This window comes from Battus philenor, unplaced genomic scaffold (assembly GCF_028537555.1).
Source record: "Battus philenor isolate CCGP_79_NKW_IND1 unplaced genomic scaffold, ilBatPhil1.0.hap1 SCAF_15, whole genome shotgun sequence".
Lineage (NCBI taxonomy): Eukaryota > Metazoa > Arthropoda > Insecta > Lepidoptera > Papilionidae > Battus > Battus philenor.
Window position 1 is genome coordinate 4,462,007 of NW_027181677.1, and position 24,858 is coordinate 4,486,864.

Below are 24,858 nucleotides of genomic sequence, written 5' to 3' on the forward strand. Positions count from 1 at the left end.
GGCACCGAAATGCTAATTCAATACGCCACTTTTATGTTGAATATATGATAGTAACAAAGTGAGATATCGGGAAAAATCTATCTACATTTCGTATAGACATTGGACCAACATTCTAATAGATTGCAACTATTACATATGTATGCGCTTTAATTTAGTAATATTGAGCTAAAATATTCTTACAACTTGCTATAAAAGAATACATAGTTTTCTCGAAGCCTTGTACCGCTTTACGATAAAGTCAGCTTTTATGATTAATTTTGTATACAAGGATAATTAATTGCACCATTCACTTTCACAGTACTGTTTTGTTCGTTAACACGAAAATTAATACCGATGAAATTTTGGAGATAACAATTTTCGATTTTGTTATTATAAACGAAAAAATGTGACGCAATATTTATTTAAAAGTGACTTAATTTGGATAGTCGCATATAAATCATACAAATATAATTAAATATGTTCATCATCTTACTTTTCTATAATTTTCCATTTTATTAAACGAAAACGCGGTAAAATAAAAGAAATATCCAATACTGATTTAACTTTTTACATTAAAACGGACAAACCGTGGATAGTAATTGTTAAAACGTTTACAATTTTTTTATTGTAAAACATTCATCACAATACACAAACAATAATATATTACTATAACTTCAAAACATTTATATTGCTGAAATGAAAAATATCTTTCACACTAGAAAGTATTTACTACATGAATCAATATATATACAAATAACAGAATCAGAATATAGAATTCTCAATTGTAATTTTATTTAAAAAGCTATGAATTAGATTGAAGCACTGGGAATAAGTTTTAAGCGTTCTTTAAGCTTCACACGCGACAAAGGGATTTTTAGCTTTTTAATTTCTCGAAACTGTATGATATATTATATTGATTAACAATAAAAAGAATTCTTAAATACTATCTAACATTTTCAAGAGGTCTTCTTGTGGAGAATTCGGAATGTCCACAATAAAAGACAGATCATTCTCTTTTTCTTTAACGTTGGTTTTAATTTCTTCATAGCAAACGTCTTTATTAATATTAAGAGTCCTATTATTTGAATATTTTTGACCCATTTCTATCGGGAGTCGTATTTCAAAAATTTGTTGTTTTTTCTTATCTTTTATTGTTTCTATGTGCGATAAAAGACAGCTTATTTCATTAGTATCCGTAGAATGGTTATCAAATTCTTCCATAGGATTTCTTTTTGTATCATATTTATAAATATTTTCGCCTAAATTTTGTAAAATTTTTGAATTCATTACAGCTGGATCGTTGAAAGTGCCATCTTTATTTTGAAGACCTAATCTAAGTAAAACAGATATTTTTGTATGATACTCGGAGAACCATAATATAATTGTATGATAAAGGCATTTATAAACTTCATCTGAAATTTTTTCTTGAATTAATTCAATATTTTTTAAAACATTTTCTATAATTTTCTTTGGGAAAAATTGAGGCATTAGTGTTGATATACCCTTTAAATGTCGCCGGCTTATGTCAAAAATACTTTGGTTTTTTGCAACTGATATTTGCCATTTGACGATCATGGTCATTAAGTCCCATAATTTATTCATAGAATATTCATCTAATTTCATTATTGATGTTGCTGATATATCTTGCAAGAGTTGTTTTACGACTGAATGGGTCGCCACTGGTTGTGGTATAAATAGCTCTTGTTGAAGTTTTGGATGAAGCAGCACGGTTACTATATCGGTTAGCACTGAAATATATTTTTGAAATATTAATTTAACAACACTAAAATAATTCTAGGTACTACAAACACGTAAGCTTTTTGTTTGTTTGGTTACTTCTGAAAATAAACTAACCTTTTTCAGATTTATCTTCTGGAATGTTTTGACTCTTTAAACGCTGATCGATGACATATATCATCTCACAACCTAAATTTAATACTATAAATGGTGTTGCGAAGTGCGACATTTTTGCTTTCTGATATATAAACCACGAAAATGATTATCGATAACTTGTACGAAAGTGTTATCCGGACATTAACTACTCAGGGTAAAATTGTAGATATTTCAAATAAACTTGCGTCCCAGAAGAACAACAATGACAGGGTATTATATGTGTACAAGCTTTTACAAGAATTAGGTTCCATTCCAGAAATTAATGAAGTGAATAAATCTGACACTGTGTCTATACATTACCGTAACCAAGGTAACAAATGTTTCCAGTCAAGAAAGCTTATTCAGGCATGGCAATATTATAATTTAGCCTTGTTGCATGCACCTAAAAACTCCAACAGTTACTGTTTAGCATTATCAAACAGATCTGCTGTATTACAACATATGACCAAATATGAGGAATGCGTAAAAGATATTAACACAATATTCTCTATGAAATATCCCCTGGAATTGAAAGAGAAATTAATTAAAAGAAAGAAGTTTTGTGAAGATGCTTTACTTGAGAAAAAATCACATAAAAATGAAGATAATTCTAATTTAACTAATATGTTACATATGAACAGTAGTAAAGATTCTAGATATTTGAGTGCAAGCTCAAAGTTAGAAGTTGTATTCACTAAGGATATGGGGCGTCAAGTTGTTGCTAAAGAAGATGTAAATGTTGGTGAGGTTCTGGTTGAAGAGGATCCATATTTTATTTTAATAATGAAGTCACATTACCTTTTCTGCTGCCATTATTGTCTTTCTAGAGATTTAAACCTATTTCCCTGTGATGATTGTTGTTATACTTTCTATTGTAGCACTGAATGCAAAGATAATGCTTTTAAAGATTATCATGCTGTTGAATGTAAATTAATGGCAGTTTTATTTGATATGGATTTTACTAAACTTGAACTGCTGGCTTTGAGGACTGTAATAAAAGCTCGTAATGACCACAAAGATTGGAAGAGTCTCTTTAAAACAATTGATGAGGCTGAAGCTAATATTGATAATGAATATCGTGGTCACATTCAAGTTAATGGAAAGTGGATTTTAGATTCAAAACATTATGCTTCAATACACACTTTAGAAAGTAATGTAAATAAACGGTCTGTGTCTGATATATTTCAAAAAGCTGTTACAGCAGCAGTATTTTTAAAATTTTTGTCTTGTGATACTAAATTTTTACAAGTTGAAGATGCAGAGTTATCAGAGAGTGTAACTAGTTGCGTTGCAGGGTTATTGTTGCTTCATTTGATGACCAGTGCAATCAACATGCATGGCATAAGCGCAAATATTGAGACAGAAGGAATTTATGTAGAAGACTTAAGTATAGCAAGTGCACCATATGGTTTTCATAGTCTGCTAAACCATTCTTGTGCTCCAAATGTTGTCAGGATAAACAAGCTTGGTTCTGGAAGGATGTACCTTTTTGCTTTACGTCCAATCAAGAAAGGCATGCAAATTTTTGATAATTATGGGTAAGCATATTTTATACATAACTAGTATGTATTATTATTGATCATATTACTTATGGGTTTGATTGCTAGCAGTCAAATATTTTGTGTGAATTAAAATTTATACCTACTGTAAGTTATCAGTATTGATAATTTAAAAGATCAGTATCACTCATTACCTTCCAATCTGAAATAGGCCAGATCGCTGGATTATCCTTTCTATGAGGCTCAGGCTCCAACAAAATTAAATAATAAACAGAAGGAATTATGGAGTTAAAGTGAAGGTTAATTTAATTGGATACAGAAAATGTGATGTTACTTTTAAATTTTACAGTTTTTTGGTCTTTATGTTTTCTTTGACAACATTCATTTGTCATGTCTTTTTATAAATTGAGGTATCTTCACTATTTCACTCATAGGACATCCACTGATGAACAAAGCATCCCTCATAGATTTTCATTAAGACCAATTAGTAGCAGCCAGCAACAGTGTTTTACAATGACCTTAACAAGGTCATCTGCCCTTGTGAAATTTAGATGAAATCCACTGAATTTTTATTGACTTTGTATAGGCCAGTAGGGTCATTTAAGTCTTCTTTCCAATAACTATACAGTTTCAGTTTAAGATTTTTCCAAAAAAATATTGAAAACTTTATAAGAATATGCAATGTAAGCAAAGGTATTAGTAGCTATGTATTATATAGTATAATACACACAAAATTTATTACTTTGTATTAAAACCAAATCTTTTCAATTTTAACTAATTTACACATATAAAATATGACTAGTAGTGAAATAAATAGTCGATATAAAATTATATAGAAGTAGGTAATTTTATGTCGCCTATTTTGCTTGTTGCCTGTAGAACCAAAGCATCATAACCACCACTAAAGAATTTGAGCAAAAATTGCCTGGTATTTATTGTATGGTATGGTCTCTGTTATAGTAGCCCTCACGGCCTTCTGTTCTATGTGGTATGTGGGCTGCTAATTGCTTTAGATGATTTACAGGATAGGAAAGCGGAGTCACCGTTTGTCAAATTACAGATTTTTTAGATTAATTTTTTTTTATTAAAACATTTTTATTTTAAAATTTACAGAGCTCATCATGCTATACACGATTGCCAGTCTCGTCGAGCTTCTCTCAAATTCCAATATAAATTTGATTGCATCTGTGAAGCTTGTATCAATGACTGGCCAACTTATTTTGGCATGGGTCCCTCTACACATGTTCCTACAGGCTTGGTAGACATAAAAATCAAATTACTGGACGAAAATGTAATTGGAAAATTACAGAGAGGTGATGTTGTTACAGCTCATAAAGTCTTTAAATCTTTGTGTAGTCTCTGTCAAGCTCTTGAGCCTTATGCGCCTTGTACGGAGTTATCAGATTGTCAGGAGGCATTGAAACAATGTTTAGTAATTTTTTCAGGATTATTGTCTTGTGAGAACAAAATTTTGATACCCTGGACTCCACTGCCTCCTATTTTATAAACAATAAATAAATAGATATATTAAGCTTAAAGGCTTAAGCTCCTTATAATTAAAATATACATATTTTTTTTTATTATCGACCAGTGACAGCCCCAGGTCCCCTTGAGGACGCTCTTATGAATAGTCACTTCATGGAGTATCTCTCGAAACGATAATTGCTCGGCGGCCTCCTAATCCGGTGTATTAGCAGCGGCTCGAGCCGATGCTATTCCAGGCCTACGGGGTAGGCTCCTTTGAAAGAGATCTTTGATATGGCACCCTCTGCACTCTGTCGTCTCGAACCTCCGGAATCTCTGAAAATCTGGTCCCAAAATATAAAAAATGTTCTATGTGTTAAGAGTTAATATCCCAATAAGTGATATTTATAACCTATATTTAGTTACAGTTATATTAAATCATACATATTTTGCTTACTAGAATAGGAACTGTTACACTGTTAACACTTATATTGATATATATTATTATGTGTTAGTAGAATAGTTGAGAGCTTCATGATGCAAAGCATATTATTCATATTTTTGTGCAAATTTGCGAAATGTGAAATAAAAGGATTGTTTAGTTATTTACATAATTTATTAACGGTTTAATAAAAAAGAACTGTACATAATTTCCTAACATATCACAATTGACAAACTGATATAGCAGTCATAGAGCATGTAGATCATTGGTTCCTAATTTGGCAAATGGGTCATAAAATATTTTAATTTTACTAAGAACGCATCAGATCATCCAAAATTTTATCTAGTTATATTTAAAAAAATAACAATTATAAATTATTACTAATACCTTAAAAAATCATGTACATATTATTATAGCGTAAATAAATGTTTAAAAAAAATAGTGTCTGTTAATCCTTAACAGACAGACATAAAATTGCTATGAACAAGCCTTTTTGTCATTTCTTTTTGGGAGACACACTATTACTTCGATGTTGTAAACTCATAATTTTTGTAACTCTTCCCTGCTTCTTGGCACTTCGTTTTGAGGAAAAAATATAATAGGTAAACTATTTAAATCTTGTTTAAAAACTCAACAGCTTTGGAGATACTTTAAATTTAAATAATTTTGAAGTATTTAAAAATTTGTAAAGGTGAATAAAATGTTATTTAAAGTTTTTTTCTTATTTTCGATACTTTCGAGATTTCAATTGCTAAAAAGCCCCGGGGTACAATTAATTATTTTGTTAAAGGTAGCGGCAGTCAATAAAAGGTTGGGAACCTATGATCTTGATCTAAAGAGAACCGAGCTAATATTTGATATTACTTTACTCTGTTGAGGTGATGTTAAATATTTAGTTGCCTTGCTCATAAGTAAATGATATACATATACATTTTGCTTTGTTTTGCAGGTTTTCAACCACCCATTATATAGCTATTATAATAATTCTTTTACTTAACTAAAATATTTTTTTTTAATTATAAATACACCATAATTTTCTTCTTTGAAGTTTAAGGTTAGATTTTCTGGTTATGGACACACAGTTCCAATCTAAATATAATTTAGTTTGTACTAATATACAGAGGGGTTTACATTTTGTCAAAATATTTCTATGTAAAAAGACAAAAAAAATACTTGAATAAAAACACAACTATATCATTATCAATAAATGTGTATCATTAAAAAAAACTATGTACATTGTAACATGTCATTTTAGATAATCGGTAATCAAAGATTGGATATTTATATGTATATATGTTTGTGTATGTAATAAAGTTGAAGTTTTGAGTTATCATGAAAAACAATTTTATATCACAAAAATCAGGATTTGTTAATGGACAAGAGATATGTGCTACTGTGATCAGTTCAAGACTTTTTGTAGCCCTTTCTACAATCATTTAATTATTAAAATATCAAGACAGATGTGCATTTAAATATCCAATCTCTTCAAATCCAAAGTTAATTGTGTAACTAAGAAACACATTCTTTAAAATATTTTTTTTGCATATATAAACTACGTGTTTTTGATTATTTTTTTTATTTTGGCCACAATGAATCTAAAAGCAAATATTTCTGTCATAATAATTAATAAACAAGTGTGAGCCTACAGTATTTATGAAGTATTATGTGAGTTTTTAAGTACTTTACAAAATAATATATTATCTGTAATGCGATGAATGAAACGTTTACGCAGTCAATAGTTAGATAAAAAAACCACAATTAATGATTGTTATCTGAAATTTAGTCTATCGTTTCTATTATAATATTTCTATTTTATAAAATGTACTAAAGTTCATTATTTGCTATTCTTGTTACTGTCACCGTTATGGTAATTAACGACGTTATATATAGTGTATTGTTATAACATTTTGATATAACTGTTAATTAAGTTTTTAAGTTAAGATTTCATAAATTTTATTTTTAATAAATGTGATTCCAAACCAATTTATTTTATTTAAACCATAAGTTACCAGTGGTAAAGCCCACTAATAATCTCTGAAGTTTTTTATGCAGGCAATACCGAGTCAAAACGAGTTACGTAATATCACCATCTTCATAAAAAAATATTTTACCATCATTATGATCTGAGGACCTCCACTTCTGGACAAAGACCTCCCCTTTTTATTTCCAACAGAACCGCTTGTAAGAAACCTGCATTTAGAGCCTTTCGGCGACATTAACTATGTCGTCTGTCTTCCTTGATATCCTATGCTACGCTTGCAGGTATATTGTCTCCTCTCCAGAACCTTTTGCCCCAGCGGCTCACCACCCTGCGCACTATGCAGCCTTTTCACTGCCTCACCACTTTAACTTGTGAATCCGTTGGGCTACATCGTTTACTTTTGTTAGTCTAAAGATCTCCTTATTCTTGATTAGATCTTGTTAAGAAATCCCGAGTATAGCTCCTATGGCTTGTTGGTCGACGATGTACTTGCAAACGAGATCTGAATTGAAGCGACATTTCAGTGTCATAAATCATACTGATAACACACATTGGTCGTAGACTTTCGTTTGGACCCGCTTTGTTTTTTATTTATTTGCTGGTCTGTGGTCGCCACTACAGAAACTTAAGTTCCACTAATTATTTTATTCCACCCCTTCCCTTATTACTATATTTTAATTTTATATAAAATAATACAAAAAAATTTAATCAACTATTTTCTAATGAGTTAGATATTGGTAAAAGAACTATTGTATTTCTTCCCAAAATTAAAATATTAGTACAGATAATACAAAACGTTACATGATGCTAGCAATGTCGTAAATAAAAATAATAGATTTACTTCAATAATGGCAGATCTAGAAGGTTCTACCGAATTGCTGTTAAATGCAATTCGAGTTATATTATCAATAAGTATATTTTCGTTAAGTAGTGTAATACGATTGGATAATTTAGGATCTATAGGACTATATTCATGCAGATATTCCAAAACACAAGTTAGTTCATTGTACGGTAGGATATCTTTTGGTAAATTTACTAAAACGCTGTAACCGTCACCGCCATCGGCCAAAAAACTCGGAATTATTATTTTGTACATATAATAATCACGAATTTGTTCGAGCTGTGAGCATTCGGTACATTGAGCTTTAGCTGATTTAACACGTGTTCCAGGCCCTTTTGCCAAATCATAGACAACTTCTACACCTGTCATTTGTAAAAATTGACCAGGACTGTCTATTGTACGCCAACCCGCAACAGAATGTTCTAAGGCTTTAATTAATATCGAACCATTTATCTGAAATACAGTTAGAGTATCTGTGAATGGTAAAACTGTTATCCAATCCCCTCTTGTAACGTTAAATGGAATTTCTTTTCGGCCTAAAGACGATCTAATCCTTCCAGCTTGTATCAAAACCATGTTTACGTCCGTGTATTTACCTTCATTGTAACGTTTAGTGTAATTTAAAATTACGTCAGATATAAAATTTCCAATATTGCATTCCCTTATGCGGCATTGTTCACCGTCGAGAAAAGTAAGAGAACTTCCTACAACTTCGTTGTTTATGCGATCAATATCCGATTTATACTTTTGTATCATCCCCATGATTACCTCGTCGTTCGGTATATCTTGATCTAATAATATTGGATCACCAAAACATTTTATAACTTCACCCGCCGAGTCAAAAATCAAGTGTAATTTACCTAAGTATTTTGTATATGCGTAAGCTTGTACAACAGGAACGATTCTTCCCGATGCTTGTTTTATGATTGTTGGATACAGTCCTTGTGGTTGTTCAGGAGTTTCCTTAAAATGTTCACCGTTCCATAAAAACGTATTAGAATGACCCCCAACAACTAAATCCAACCCATCAACTTGCTTTGCAATCTCTAGATCCTTGAGAAATCCTGAATGGCCTAATGCTATTATTATGTTTACGCCCTTTTTCCTTAATAAATCAACTTCTCTTCTTATTGCTGGAATTTCGTCTTCATATTCGACGTCGTTTTTTGGTGTAAGGAATTTGGTGTCTGGTGTTAAATAACCTATTACACCTATTTTAACTCCTTTTCTCAATAATATAATGGATTTATATAAATTAGTTAGGTTTTGTAGATCAGGTACTTTCTTCAATATAAGATTTGCAGCTAACACCGGGGTCGTCAGATTTTTTATGAACGGTACAACTCCGCTTACTCGTTCGTCGAACTCATGGTTTCCGAGCGACTGAAAAGATAAGATGACTTTAATTGTGATATAAATAGTTATTTCAGATATAGTAGAAATATTTCTAGGCCAAAGCGTAAAAATATGCATTGCAATCAATATATTAGTAAAGGTTATTTTCCGTAGTAAAAATGGCTGTAAAAATGGAATGCTTTTGATTCGTGGTTAATTGACGGTAGTTGTTTGACAGTTTAATAGGATTAGTTTATTAGATTCGGTATGTAAAGCTTGATTACATTGGACGGTGCTTTCATTTTTTTAATATTATATCTGTAAACGCAAATCTGTAAACAGCCAGTTGCTTTTTAATCCGCAGGAAAATAAGGAAAAAGGTATGCGACGAAGTGTATTTAAATAATTAAAAAAATAGTGGACTTTAAAAATACGGAAAGAATTTTATTAACCAGTATTTCTGGTGAAATGTAAATGAATCAATAAATTATCTATTGAACTTTCTTTTTACTCTATGATGCTTTCTATTGTTTTAAGAAAAAAGGATTATGAGCTTTAGAAGATTTTGATTACATTATTTATCTATTTCAGATTCAACATAAGGTGCTAATCTTTATTTTTGAGAATTTATAAAAATACTCTTGTTTGTGCTTATTCAGAACCATTTGGAGGGTATAGGACAGAGGTTAAAGTAATAAATGGCTATGATCATAAATTAATAAATTTTTCACTTTTTTAAAAGTTTATTTTAGTAACACATTCTTTTTAAACAAATATTTAGTTCACTGGTTCAGGGTAATAAGAAATAAATTAAAACGATCTTTACACTATTCACAATAAAATACTGTTTTTGTAGCAATGAAATTTTTATGCAAAATATTAATATCTTTATATGTTCTATAACTAATATTAGAATTAATACTGAAACCGAATTTGGGGGTTAAGTAAAAGACAGTTATCAAAAACACTTTGTCTTTTCTTTTACCATATTCTAACATTAATATTTATATAAACGTGTAATTAACTATATATTGATAAAACAACCAAATTATATTGTGATACTATAAAATCAAAGTCAAATTCATATTACAGCCTATTACAATAAATTAAACTTTAATAGTTAAATGATCAAATTTTGTTTCAGCGTCCCAAACGATGATTTACATATTCATTTGGAGTGTACAGTAATACTAAAAATATCACAACCGTGAAGTTTAATTAACAACTTAAAAAAAGATATTTATTTTAATTTTTTTCTATGTACATGGAAAAGCTAATTTTTTTTATTTATTCAATGGGATATTACTGTAAATACAGTACCAATTTTATAAAATTAGATAGATTGCAGAGAGTAACATAAACATCGATGGCATAATGCGGATTGAAAAGTTTGTATTGTCATCGATAAGTATAACTCTTCCTTCGACACCGTGGTAGATAGGACTATGATGCCTCACGTAATACATAGTGGCGGACAGTTCATTATATTCTAAAGCCTGTGTCGGTAAACCATTAAACATCCAATACCCATCGCCGCCCTTAGCTAGAAAATTAGGCATTATCACTTTATATACATGGTCATGCTCAATTTTCGAATAGCTTGGGATGTCACAACTGGCACACCTTGCTTCAGCTTTTACTATTCGAGAGTTTGAAGGTCTTCTCAAATCAAAAACTACACGTATCCCTGACACCTGCAAGAATTCTCCTGGATAGTCCAAAAGATCATAATTTGAAACACCGTATTCCAGCATCTGCAATAATACATGACCGCTCATTTCCACCGTAACTAATATACCTTCAAATGGCATGACTCCCAGTAAGTCCCCTTTAATTATATTAGTTGGTGCTTTCGTATTTGTAATGGATGATCTTATTCCTCCTCCCTGTATTGTAGCTATAGAAGCATCTGTCCAATACTTCCCTTTGTATTCTGAGGCATATCGGTACACCATTGCATCAGCTATTAAGTTTCCAAGATTACATTCTTTGTACTGACAGCTTAAACCGTCGAGCACAACTGAAGTTTTACCGATAACTTCTTCGGTAATATTAAGAACATCCTTTCTATATTTTTCGACAATTGCTAGAACTTCCAGATCTTGAGGTATTTTGTTATCTAATAGAATAGGATTACCATCTATTTTGATAATATTACCATTGGGATCAAAAACCATGTATAGTTTTCCAAGATATTTAGTATAGGCGTATGCTTGGACTACTGGCACTAGCTTACCGGAAGCTTGCTTTACATACGTAGGATAAGGTCCTTGAATCTCGTCAGAGTCCGGGGTTGTGCCATTCCATAGAAAAGTATTCGAATGACCACCGATTACTAAATCAACACCTTCCACAGCTTTCGCTATCTCCATATCTCTCAAATAACCAGAATGACCAAGTGCTATTATAATTTTAACACCTTCTTTTTTCAAATTCTTTACTTCCTCTTTAAGAGCTATAATTTCATCAATGTATTCGACGTTGTTATGGACGGCTAGCATTTTAGTTTCTGGTGTTAAATAACCAATTACTCCTACTGCAACACCAGAAACATTAAATACGACAGATTTTCTTAGGTTCCTTTCCTCTGCTAACTCAGGAACTTTATTTAATACAAGATTGGCAGCTAAAACGGGTGTTGTTAGATTTTCTATAAATGGAGTGAGTCCACTGACACCATTGTCGAACTCGTGATTGCCAAGAGACTGGAACAAATGAAAGGATCAAGAATTATTGCTAAATATTCCATTATTTTTTTTAATCATAGCAGTGTGTTAAATCTAGATCACCGTAGTAGGATTAGCAAATAAACTTATGTTACGCAATAATTAAGGCTAACACTTTTTTAAATATTTGCTATATTTTTTACTGGAATAAATAAATGTATTTCATTTGTTTATTTATTACCTTAAATATATTTCTTCTATAATTAAACCGAAGCTGTCAAATAATTCTGACTTGAAATGGTGATTATGTAAACTTAACACAAGGTAAGGTAAGACAGAAAATAAAATAAAACAAATTACTAGTCCTTTTGTAATAATAGTTTTTTTAAACTAAGAACTTGTCTAAATGGTTAGAAAAATTTTTGTTCGCCTATATCATCTTTATTAATTCATAAATATAATCACTGTTACATTTATTACAATCTGTGAATGTATATGTTCAGAGTTATTCATTACTGAGCTTCTAACGCCACGTGTTAGTGTTTTGCTTATCAACATAAGCTTATGTACATCAGCATCGATCAATAATGAATAAAAAGAAAAGCTTTACAGTTGTGTGTTGTAGCAGTTATTAGAAATTATTAGATTAGTTACAGATCAAATTAACAAGTTTTATTACCATTCAGCCAATAACGAAAGTACATTACAGTGTTCATATTTTCAACTGTTTATTCACAATATTAATATATAAGTAAAGCCGGGATGGGTTATAAATAGTGTTATAAATTATGGTTACTAACAACTACTAAATATATTGTGCAAACATCGGTAACTACTGATCAGCAATTTGTTACGGCCTCTTTTTTTAACAGTCGCTCACAAAGGAAGATCGCGGTATCCAATGACTGATCTTGATTTTATTCTTCTATTAGTTATTTTCGTGTGTCACTATTTTCAGATCTTTTAGGCGATTCTTGAAAAATCATTCGAGTAGCAAGAGCCTCCTTATTGTTTTTCCTTTTCTAAATAAACATTATCAGCAGTATTATAACAGCATGAATGTTCTATTCATTTATAATAACACTGGTTGGCAGCCGCCTGCAACCAGCGTGTTCCGGGAGTCCTAGTGTCTCAGGTTAAATCCAGTCTGGCTAAGCTGATCTAAATTGGCGCCATGTTCAATACAAACAAGACTGACTAAATCAGCGTGTTCCGAAGACGTTAACAAAGTTGTCCACTTTGTGAGTAAACGCTCTATAATGCGCTTGCCGGTCCTTGTTCACCAAATCTTAAGGCTTCAGCGGTCATTCTTTCTGCGCGCTATGTGGCCTGCCGGTTTTTTTTGTACGGATCTCCTGATCCGCTGTCGTAGAGAAATCCCAAGCATATCTGTCCCCGTGACTTTTCTCAATCATCGGCTGACTTTCTTGTGATGTGACAAAAGTAGTTTTACAAAATATCACTGCCTCTGTAAGGTTTTTTTTGCTGTAACTCGGTATAATTGTCTATGGCGGATACGATGACTATTCTGGGTTTTAGTTCCTAGTATTTATGTAAACATACGTATATTAATGCATCTCTATAAGTTATCTAAGAATTTAATTTAAATATGAGATTGATGTCTGAAATAATAGGTGCAAACATATAAATTATTAAAACAAAGATTTTATTTGTGCAGAAATGCTTATTTGTGCATAAACCAACACTAAATTTTGAATTTTTTTAGCCTTTTGCGCCTATGCAAAATATTTGATTCGTTAAGTACTTTGCTCCTTGGAATTTAACCGCTATGGAGGATTTAAAGTATTGAACCACGCGTCATGAGAGAGATAAAATCAATAGGTAGAAATTGTAGATTTTTGTGATATTCATTCGATCACTTTACATTTATTGTCGTGCAAGGGTATTGACAGGTTTATGAGACTGAACTTTATCCAAAACGAAAGTTGTTGAAGTAAAAAAGCCGATCAAATGTATCGAAATGTAGTTAACAGAGTCCAACAACTGACTGGCATTCTATGGTATTAACTGATGCACAAATTAAATTTTGTAATATCGTGTTTTAGGATTTTTTACGGGCAACAGATTTTTTATAATGCAAGCTGATAATGTCATCTTTAGTTTTTTTTAGATTATTTTTATGTGAACTAAATCTATATATAATGTAACTGCAATCTTATATAAATATTTGTATAAAATTTAATATTAGTTATACATTAATAAATAATAGACATAAAAGCATAATACACATTGACGTTTTTCTTGAAGAACCGGCACTTATTGTTAACTTCTCGGCATTGTGTATTATAATTCGCCCTTCTATTGTTGGATAAAAAGGTTTATGATTTTGAATATAATTAATAGTCGATTGTAATTGGCTATATTCTGACATAGAGAACGGGAGATCTAAACACATGGAAAAACCATCACCACCCATTGCCAAAAATAAAGGCATAAGTATATTGTATTCATGGGATTTATTCAATGGTAAGTAGGTTGGTACTTTACATTCACCACAAAGTACATATACTCTCTGTACTCTCATTCCAGGTTGTTGTTGAAAGTCATATTCCACTTTTAGCCCAGAAACCTGCAAAAATTTCCCTGGGGCACGGAGGGGATTGTAATTTGCGACAGAATGCTCTAACATTTTTAAAATATATGTTCCGTTTATAGATACTTTTACTATAGTACCATCAAAAGGCATGACGACTAAAAGATCGCCTTTTGTAATATTCGTTGGAAGATTAACATGAGCGACAGATGCTCTGATTCCTCCTCCTTGAATAATTCCGACAGGGGCGTCAGTCCACCCGTCACCGACGTAAGTCGATGCGTATGTATTAACAATTGAATCAGCAATAAAGTTGCCCATATTACATTCTTTAAGCCTACAAGAATGACCGTCTAAAATAACAGAAATATTGCCAATTACTTCTTCAGAAATTTTCATTACATCATCACGATAACTGTTAACAATTTCTAAAACATCACGATCTTGCGGTATTGATTTATCGAGAAGAATAGGATTGCCATCAAAACTAATCAAGTCACCTATGCTATTGAAAACCATATGCAATTTGCCTAAGTACTTAGTATATGCATATGCTTGAACAACGGGAACAATTTTGCCTGAAGCTTGTTTGACCAGGGTAGGGTATGGTCCATCTGGATTTTCTATGTCAGGAGTTTTACCATTCCAAAGAAAGGTATTGGTGTGACCACCGATGACTAGATCAATATCTTCAACCTTTTCAGCAATCTCCATATCTTTGATAAATCCTGAATGTCCCAATGCTATAAAGATCTGTACATCTTCCCTTTTGAGTCTGTCGATTTCATTCCTTATAGCAATCACTTCTTCTATATAATCCACGTTATTTCGAATTGCAAGCACTTTTGTATCTGGTGTTAGATAACCGATTATTCCTATTTTAGTTCCATTTATATTCAGTATCACAGAATTCATTAAATTCTTTTCGGCTTGTAACAATGGTTCTTTGTCAAGCTTTAGATTTGCTGATAATACGGGGCATGTTAAATTGTTGATAAAAGGCGTCAGTCCAGAAATCCCGTCGTCGAATTCGTGATTGCCCAGCGACTGTAACAAATAATACAAAGCATACATTATGAAACATTAGTAATTTTAGTAAAAGAAGTTTAATTGGCATGCGATTTTAGAGAAAGAAATAATTAATAAAGTCGAATAAATTGAAGAGGTTAATATGTATATATAAAAACGTTAATAAGTTTAGCAGAACTGAGAATTGAAAGCAATTGTATATCATGCATATAACATACCCATATAAATATTTAGTTTATGTATACGTGCTTATGTCATAAATAGTCATATGTCAAAAATTTAAATATGTAAGTGCGAAATATAAATTTCGTATAGTTGATATCAGAGAAATATTATAAATTATTAACAATTATAAACAAAATTGTGTAGATATAGATGATATTACATTTTAAAACCATTCTTCGATTTTAGACTAATTGTCTTCTGCCTTGCGTCGTTTTCCGCAATTCTGAGGTTAGTGCTCTCTTCTCTTTATGATAGGTTATTAAATAAGTACCGGTAGGCGCCCACGTAATTTCGGGTGATATTTTTTTAATTTGATTTACTGCTCACGGGCAATGGATACCGCTTTATGTGCATTGAGAGGCTGCGGTGTCTGGTTATCTAAACTATGTATTTATCTTAAAAATGTCATACTTAAGTTACAAATTTTTTTTTTCTTTAGTGAATGTATCAAAAACTTTATTATTTTTTTAAAATCTCACATATTTCTAATTTATAGAATAAATACACAGTAACACAGTTCGAGTAAAAAGTACATAGCTATAAAGAAGAATATTATTAGCATAAGTACATATTAAAAAGGAAATTTAGTTTGTAAGTTTCCCAGAACAGACAGATTAGAATTTCGTGTTATGCAGTACTTACTGAAATCTTTACACATTGTTGTCTTCGTTGGTAATGGTTCTTGAGTGGTTGATGTCATTTAACTTTTTGGTGAAGCTATTAAGACGGTACTGGATGTCATTGGTGTTGTTTAAATAGTTTTTTGTTAAATTCAGCATAGAAATTTTAAGGAACGTATTAAGGCTTGCTACCAATATTATAATAAGATTTTAAATAAAAGACGTTATCAATTTATTATTGTAATTAATTTATAAGCTTTATCAAAAATCTATATTATAATTTTACACAACGATAAAAGCCAGCGATATTAACAAAAATAAGTATGTGAAGCTTAGAATAGCTGCAGAGTTGGGAGCGGCATCCTTATTTAGTAGGGTAATTCGCCCGGCTACTTCAGGATATACTGGACTGCGCTGCGCGATATATTCCGTAACACAACGAGTTTCGTCGTACGCGAGAGTGTTGCGTGCAAGCGTTTCTAGCATTGAATATCCTTGTCCACCTTTTGCCAACGACAGAGGCATTATCAAAGTATATTCTTTTTCATCGTCGATAGGATTGAATACAGGAATGTCACAGGACTGACATCTTACAACTGCGTTAACTAATCTAGAACCCGGATCTTTTGCTAAATCATACGTCACCCGGATTCCAGAGTATTGCAGGAATTCGCCAGATGGATTAGACAGTCTATAGTCTGCAACCGAATGTTCCAGAAATTGTTTTAAAACTGTTCCATTTATTTTGACGGTAACTAAATTACCTTCACTTTGTAACGCGGACATCAAATTTACTGTAGTAACAGAAGCTGGACGGTTTTCTGGAGCAATAGAAGCTGTAATTGCTTTGCTGTGTATTATAGCCACCGGTGCATCTGTCCAACGATCACCTTCAAATCTTACAGCGTAATAATACATCATAGCGTCAGTAATTAGGTTACCAAAATTACATTCTTCTAATTTACATGAATCGCCGTCCAGGACTACAGCAGTACTGCCAATAATTTCTTGACCTTGTAAAGTAATATCCGATCTATAGGCTTTCAATATTTCCATTGCTTCTGAATCTTGAGGAACAGAAATATCAAGTGGTATCTGTTCAGCTTGATAATCAAATATTTCACCATTACTGTTAAATTTGATATTGATTTTTCCTAAACTTAGGTCATACGCATAAGATTGAATGATTGGTACTTTTTTACCAGTCTGTTGCGTTACTATAATATTGGTTCCCAGTTCCGTTTTTTGATTATTAGTTGTAGTTCCATTCCAAAAGTAAATATTTTTATGACCATTTATAACTAAGTCAATATCATTAATTTCAGAAGCGATCTCCTCGGCTTTTTTTAGGTCTGCATTACCTAGAGCTATAACGATAGAAACATCTTGTTCTTTTAACTTTTTCACCTGTTCTTTTATTGCAATAACTTCGTCGACATACTCTAAAGACCTAATGTCTTCAAGAATATTTTTTTCAGGCGAAAGATAATTCACAATGGCAATCTTTATTCCATTGATGTGAAATATAACAGACTTTTCTAATTTTTTATTGTCTTGATTATTCAAATTTATGTTAGTAGCTAAAACAGGAGTTTCTATGTTATTTAAGAGAGGAGACAGTTTTGTAGTACCTTCCTCGAATTCATTGTTCCCAAGCGACTGAAACATAAATAAGTTTTGATGTTATTGTAACAGGAAATCTTGTTATGTAGTTAATTGCTGATAAATTTGTATTTCGGAGCCATCGTGTTAGTTAAGGCTATTTAATATACTTGAAATAGATAACAAATGTAGTTTTACCTCTATTTCTTTTATATAATAGTACAATATTTATAAAATGACAAAGGCACCTCCACAAAAAGCATTAAGCAAATCCTTTTGATAGACATTCAATAACAAATTAACTAAAGAAACACAAACGAACAATGAAAGGCAATTGCTAATTTAGGACGTTATAATGGAATGTAAGTATTTTTCTATGTTGAAGCATGTACTATATACTCCGTGAAATTTATTTTGTAAATTTTACTAAAGATTGTGACATCTGGTAAACCTCACCGAATTGATTATAATTTATTTAGAGTTACATAAGTAATCTTTATTTCAGTGCATACTTTATATTGAAAATAAATTGCCACTTGTGAATATTACACAAGATTTTGTTAGTAGTATTAGTGACAAGGTAAAACTTTATATTTTATTTACTTACGTATTATAATTTGTACACCTTAATTCGCCATCAGTTTGATAACTTCAATATGAATATCTTTAACTGTAAAACGTTTTTTTGTAATTAAAATAAACGTATCGTGCTGTATAAAAAAAATCGGATATTGTTTTATTTTCATTTTCGTTTCGTGTTATGTTATTGGTATTTCATAATAACAATAAAATCTTGTAATATAAAAGTCAGAAATCTACAATCGTCAAATAATCGTTTATTACTTTGTACTATCAAATCAGACTTCATTCTTCTTTTCTGTCAAAAGTGTCCTATTTTGGGATATATTAAAACTATTGAGTATGTATTTATTAGAATTTAGATTATAGGCGTATTATTTATTATGTACTAACTCTCTTCCTAGTAGACGTTCACAAAAACAAATTTAAATAAAATCAGGCCTTGACGAAGAGGTATCGAAACCAGCTTTCTGAATACAAACACGAGAAAGCCAAGGATACTGTGAAACGTACACTAAAGCTAAAATGTAAGTGAGATGGAAACATACAAAAGGCAAAAGAAGATAGATGATCACAAATGATCACAAACTGAATTTCTTTTTACAAGAAAAGATCCCGAGGTATATCGGCCCAAGGTAGAAGTGGAGACGTCATTAAAGTTGTGGTAAATTCATGGTCAAGAGGACCAGAGCCTCTGGAATAAAATGGAGCAGGCCTATATTATATCAGGCGACTATTACATTATTAACAAAACATTAAGGTAAATTTAAGTACATTAAAATTGACCCTATCGTAAACAAACTATCAAATTATGTTATTTATAATGAAATGTAAGATACAGCTTAATAAATAAATAAATTTAAAAGGTCCTCCCCTTGTTTAGTTAGTGATCCCCTAGTTAATGATCGTCCCCTCAACTCCTCTTGGAAGGAGAAATTTTGTAAAATTTATTACTAGCTGTCCTCTGCTCTGAGAAAGATATATTTCTACCTAATGTCAAGTCTTTTAGTCTTATGGATTCCAGAGATATTGTGATGAGTTACTGCATTAATGGTAATATCTTATTTGTAGATCCTTAGGAAATAGTTTATAAATGTTTTCTATAATATTAATATTGCGCCATTTACACTGCCTACTTATTATCTCTGTTCCATTCTAAATTGATTCCATTCCATGCTAGAATAGAATCCTCAAAGAAAGTCCTGGCCGCCTAAGGCAAACCTAGCGGCGGACGATCACTGCAGAAATGAAGGCAGTTATAATGACATGGAGTGAGTAAAGCGCGAAGCTCAAGACCGTTAGGGACGGCGACGTACTGTGAATGCCCTCAGCCCCATCTTGGGGACACAGGAATAAACAATGAGGATTCTAAATTGACTAGTAGATAATACGTACGTATACGTTGCACAAAGGGTAAATAAATAAACCAAATGTGGTTCCCATCACAAATAGCGTTTTTTTTTCTTTTTTTATGTACCAGAATTTCACTGCTGCCCAATTAGCATTTGCAAATTCCGCGGGATCGGAGCACTTCCTCATTCAGTAAATATGTAGCAAAATATTTACGTGTCTGATAATAATAACTGAACGTTAACTTTTTTGGCTTAAATTTAATTGTGGAACAATAATTTTTTAATATTCAAATTAGACTTTGTTATGTTATTATTGGGTATGCTTTTTGTAATTAATTTCTTTGCATAAACATATTTAAATCACATGCTTATTTATTATGTTAGGGCTTTGCGATTGAAACAAATATCCCGACAAACCTGGATTAAGTTTCTTAGACTGTTATGGCAATAAAATTTAAACCTTTTATCTAAGATTTCATGTAGGAAATTTTTAAGAGTAAGCTTGATTCTTACGCTAAATATTCCCAACATCCAACATTAGAGCGTCAAAAAAATTTTTTAGTTCACTCGACTATATTTTTATTACAGCTCTCCAAACCGTCCGCTGTGTCAGAATATTTCGCTTCTCTTTATATAGCCGAATGTGACGCAACAAGTTGTCAAGTATTGATTTTCCGTTGGTACATAATGCTCTATGTACGCGTCGTATGTAATGTTAAACGTATATAGATGGGTTCGCCACAAAGCTGTCAACGCTAGAAAATTTCCAGCAATGAAAATCAGGCTGCATTTAGCCGGGGTGGTTCGATTTATTCGAACTGACATTTGACCCTTGTTTATGCGCAGTTAAATTTCATAGCTGAATAATAACTGCGAGCTAATAATTTTATGAAAAGTTTTTCTTTGTTCTCGAACAGGTTTGTTTACGGTTATGGTTATATTTTATGAAAGTGTTTTATTGCAAAACATTTAACGTACATCTTTTTAAATTACACATTTATAGTAATATTAAAGACAAAGCCTTACTTAACCTACTTCGAATAAAAAAAAACTAATCGACTTGCTGCCAGTCGTCAAAAAGTGATTTAACCAAATTTCTTTTGATACAAGTGTAATATTTGGACAATAACTTTCTGGTACTATTCAAGCAGTGGAGCAGTGGAGAGTTCAAACCATTGATAACCCAACAGCAGAGGATTAAGACATGCAATTGTAGGTCGCGAGTTCGATTAACAATATTTTGTTTTATATGTAATTTACAGTTTGCGCATTTATAACATAAGATTGCAACTGCTCACAAACAAGTTTCTAGAGGATAGAGACCTATGCTTTACAGTGATCTTTATAGGTTAAAACCACGACAACTATTCAAGATTTCGTAAGACAATTTTTGATGCGTCACCTTATGACATCAAATGTATAGTTACATCTCTATAGCTCTGCTTATATACACGAGATAAACTTAATATACAATATTAACATACAGTTTTTATTTATTTATTATAAGGGGTGTAAGAGACAATTTTTGCTTTCCTTGGCATGCGGTTTGGCGAGCGCAATAATTTTACATCTAAGCGTTTCTGTGCTCGACTATCATCCGTAATTTTTTATGTATTTACCAACTCTACGTTGACAATAGAGGATAATGTGGGGACTATTTAATATATCGCTATCACCGCAGCGAAGGCCGGTGGGCACATAGGCGACAAATAACAGTGAACGTTACACAGCTAAAGTGGTGATGATGAAATATGTAAGTGAACTCTTAATTTAAGTAATTAATGCTGTGATGTGAAGAAGCACTAAATAAAGAATTGCAGCTTTATAAATAATGTCTTAATACTAAATTGAATACAAATAATACAACAGGAATATTTGTAGCAAGGCGATTTGAGACTTCTGAAAGATCGACTATATGATACATGTTTACATTTAAGCTTCGTTGATTACTTTTCAATATTTGATCGCAAACATACAAACAAAACATTGTAAGTGCACAACAACGACAAAACATCCGTTACACCATGTTCTCTAAACAATCTCCAGTAAGCAAAACAAAAATATCATTGATATATATGAATAACAGTTAAAGCCGAGGTCCTCTTTACGCCTTAGAAAAGTGCAACAAAGTGAGGAATGAGGAAAAAGACCAGGAGCATCGCCACCGAAAGCGTTGGTGACTGATGGAACGGAGCGGTCGATCGTGCCTCCCCCTCTATTACGTCCGTGCATACCTAAGGCGCGGTTTAGTGCATTCGGTAGCACTAAAAGCGACCTTACAGTGTGGCGTACTTCGAAATCTATATATATTATATATATTTGTAATGTAATGCCTTGAGGGAACTCTGGAGTTTTGTAAATTGTAAAAAGGTGTAAGCCAAGCGTGACACCGCAAGTTCAGTGAAGCTATAAATGCCAACCGACAAGCAGTGCTCACAGGTGACAATAAAAATATATGTTCAATGAAGAAATAGCAAAATAGACGCTATTACAATTAATCGTTTCCATCACTTAAAATAATGTACATCGCACAAATGCTCACTGAATAAAGAAATGTTTACCTTTATATATTAAATAATAAGCCAAGCACAATAAACCACGTGTCACTGTTGTCAAACGCACACATTGTGAAGATTGAAATCGTACATACATTTTTACGAAATAAATACGTAATTACCGATACTGGTGTAATGAAAACTCACATCACACTAAGCATAGGCTTTAACACGAGAAGGTGATATCATAATATATCTGGACAATGTAGCGAAGCGAAAATATGAAAAGTTTTATTGTCATTGAAACTTACAACTGCGTCGGGTTGCAAGGCGTTTAAAAATTCAGCTGCGACCTTCCATTTGTATATCGTGAACCAAGCTGTGCCTGTGTATGTGTCACCGGCGTTCAGATACAACACGGGCGGACCCTCGCCTGAAGCCGCCGCCTTTCTTGCCTCTTTTACTCTGAAATGAAATGTAAAATTATTATTTTTAGTAAATTTATGAATTGCCATCATTGATAGTCCCGGTAATGTTTATCATCGGTTCGATTTTGCTGTGCGTCGTTCCACAACTGAGCGACATAGATCTTAACAACACAGCGAAATAATTGTGGCCACCACATGCTTGTAGTGTATTTGTACTACAACAATATGTTTTCATAAATAAATAAAAATAAAATTTGTATCGTTAAAATCTCTCAAATTGAAAAGTTTTTTAATAATGATCTAAGGATTAGACTGTTGTCAGTTTATTTAGCTGTTTTATCTGTTTTAATAAGATAGAATTGTGGTCTTTCTGTAGTGGAGACCAAGATGATTTGACACTTTAACAAGGTCTTCGAAAGATGTAAAAGGTAGGTCGCTTCCAGCCGGTACTATTACAAATTTATATATAGAAACCAATTCGTTTAGAGGAGGTTTCAATATCTCCATAATGAAAACAAATTACTACATACACATTATGTATTTACTTACTAACAAAATTACTAACAAATTACTATATACACATATGAACACGACAGGCTCGCGCATACCCTCGGGCACACGTATATGTTTCGTGGCTTCAGCCCATAGGCGCTCTCTAAAAGGCATAGACCTCTCCTCTAAGATATCTATGGGGACATATACCGTAATCGTCACGCTTGGCAGGCGGGTTAGGGATCACAGCGTGGTATTATGGTATGCAGAGGACGCTGCTGTCGTCCTCTAGAAACTTATTTGTGAGCAGTGATAGACGATCTGTATATACACCTAGGATCGTAAGTCTTAGTCCACTACCACGGCTCATATTTAATTAAACAAATATAATTCTTTTACCTTTTTGTGTTAGAAAATTATCCTTGTTATATATTTCTTTTATTTGCGTTATATATGAGACAATGACCCTGACTTATGTAACACAAGTCTACGTCAAGCACTTAAACATTTATTAAATGAAATAGTACATAAATAGTGTTATTAATGAATGGTAGTACGTCTTTTAAAGTTATGTGCCTAGTTCCCAGTCTAATTTATGTTTCGTAATACATGTTTCGTATGTCGGAATATCGAAAGACCTTATGAAAATAATATCCTAAGGTCTTCTATATTTTTTTCACGAGAAATCTGATACGGTGTAACCTTGACGAGGTTATATTCAAGGTGTTATCATTCAAAATACAGAGCGCCGCATTAGCGCGTCACTGAAAGACGAGATGATACGTTTCATTATCCCGGTAATCTCATTGCTACGGCGCCCTTCAAACCGGAACTTTGTAATCGCAAGAATTACCTTGCTGTGCGGAGACAGAAATAGGCTTACACGGTATTCATATCTGCCTACAACTTTCTAACTGCAAGCTTAAAAACCCGATAAAACTTTTTTAAAGTAATTTTGATTAGACATACATTATTACTTCGATTGGTAACTCTCAATTTCATCACAATTTTAGCCATAAAACGTGTACTACAGGATATAGGTCTACTCCATGGATTTCCAATAGGACCGGCAAGCGGTCTGCATCCAGCGTCTTCGTACGACCGATGATGACGGTTCAAGATGTGGTCGCTTACGATGGGCCTTATGAGAAGACTCAAGGTCACCCAGAGAGTAATGGCGAGGGCTATGCTCTTAGCTTCGCTGCGAGATCTTATCAGAAATGAGGAGATCTGCAGAAGAACCAAGGTCTCCGATGTAGTTCAGGGAATTGCTCGTCTCAAGTGGCAGTGGGCGGGGCACATCGCTCCCGCAACTAACGGCTGTTGGGGAAGAAAGTTTCTCGATCATGAGCCGGTGGACGTGGCGTGAGTAGGCCCCCCACAAGGACCGAGAGCGTAGTATT

The 24,858-nt window shown here is 32.4% G+C and overlaps 3 protein-coding genes across 3 annotated transcripts in view; 1 reads left to right on the forward strand and 2 right to left on the reverse strand.

The window, feature by feature from the left end:
• Nucleotides 1-915: 915 nt before the first annotated feature.
• Nucleotides 916-1,945, reverse strand: OSCP1 (Organic solute carrier partner 1). Its single transcript, XM_068761945.1, has 2 exons — nt 1,834-1,945; nt 916-1,727 (listed from the first exon to the last, which is right to left on the reverse strand). Exons 1-2 carry the CDS (start codon nt 1,943-1,945, stop codon nt 916-918), a joined length of 924 nt encoding a protein of 307 aa, XP_068618046.1.
• On the forward strand, nt 1,528-7,136 carry Smyd4-4 (SET and MYND domain containing, class 4, member 4). The gene is made up of 3 exons (XM_068761731.1): nt 1,528-1,720; nt 1,843-3,389; nt 4,464-7,136. The coding sequence occupies exons 2-3, from the start codon at nt 1,975-1,977 to the stop codon at nt 4,855-4,857; spliced, it is 1,809 nt and encodes a 602-aa protein (XP_068617832.1). The 5' UTR covers nt 1,528-1,720; nt 1,843-1,974; the 3' UTR covers nt 4,858-7,136.
• LOC137918818 (trifunctional nucleotide phosphoesterase protein YfkN-like) overlaps nt 6,892-24,858 on the reverse strand; it is a 59,090-nt gene continuing 41,123 nt past the window's right edge. Inside the window, exons 3-7 of the mRNA XM_068761732.1 lie at nt 22,847-23,000; nt 16,886-18,166; nt 14,497-15,680; nt 11,153-12,119; nt 6,892-9,461 (exon numbers count right to left, since the gene is read on the reverse strand). Coding sequence (XP_068617833.1) covers nt 8,013-9,461; nt 11,153-12,119; nt 14,497-15,680; nt 16,886-18,166; nt 22,847-23,000 — 5,035 coding nt within the window. The 3' untranslated portion in view covers nt 6,892-8,012. The remainder of the gene's footprint in view (nt 9,462-11,152; nt 12,120-14,496; nt 15,681-16,885; nt 18,167-22,846; nt 23,001-24,858) is intronic.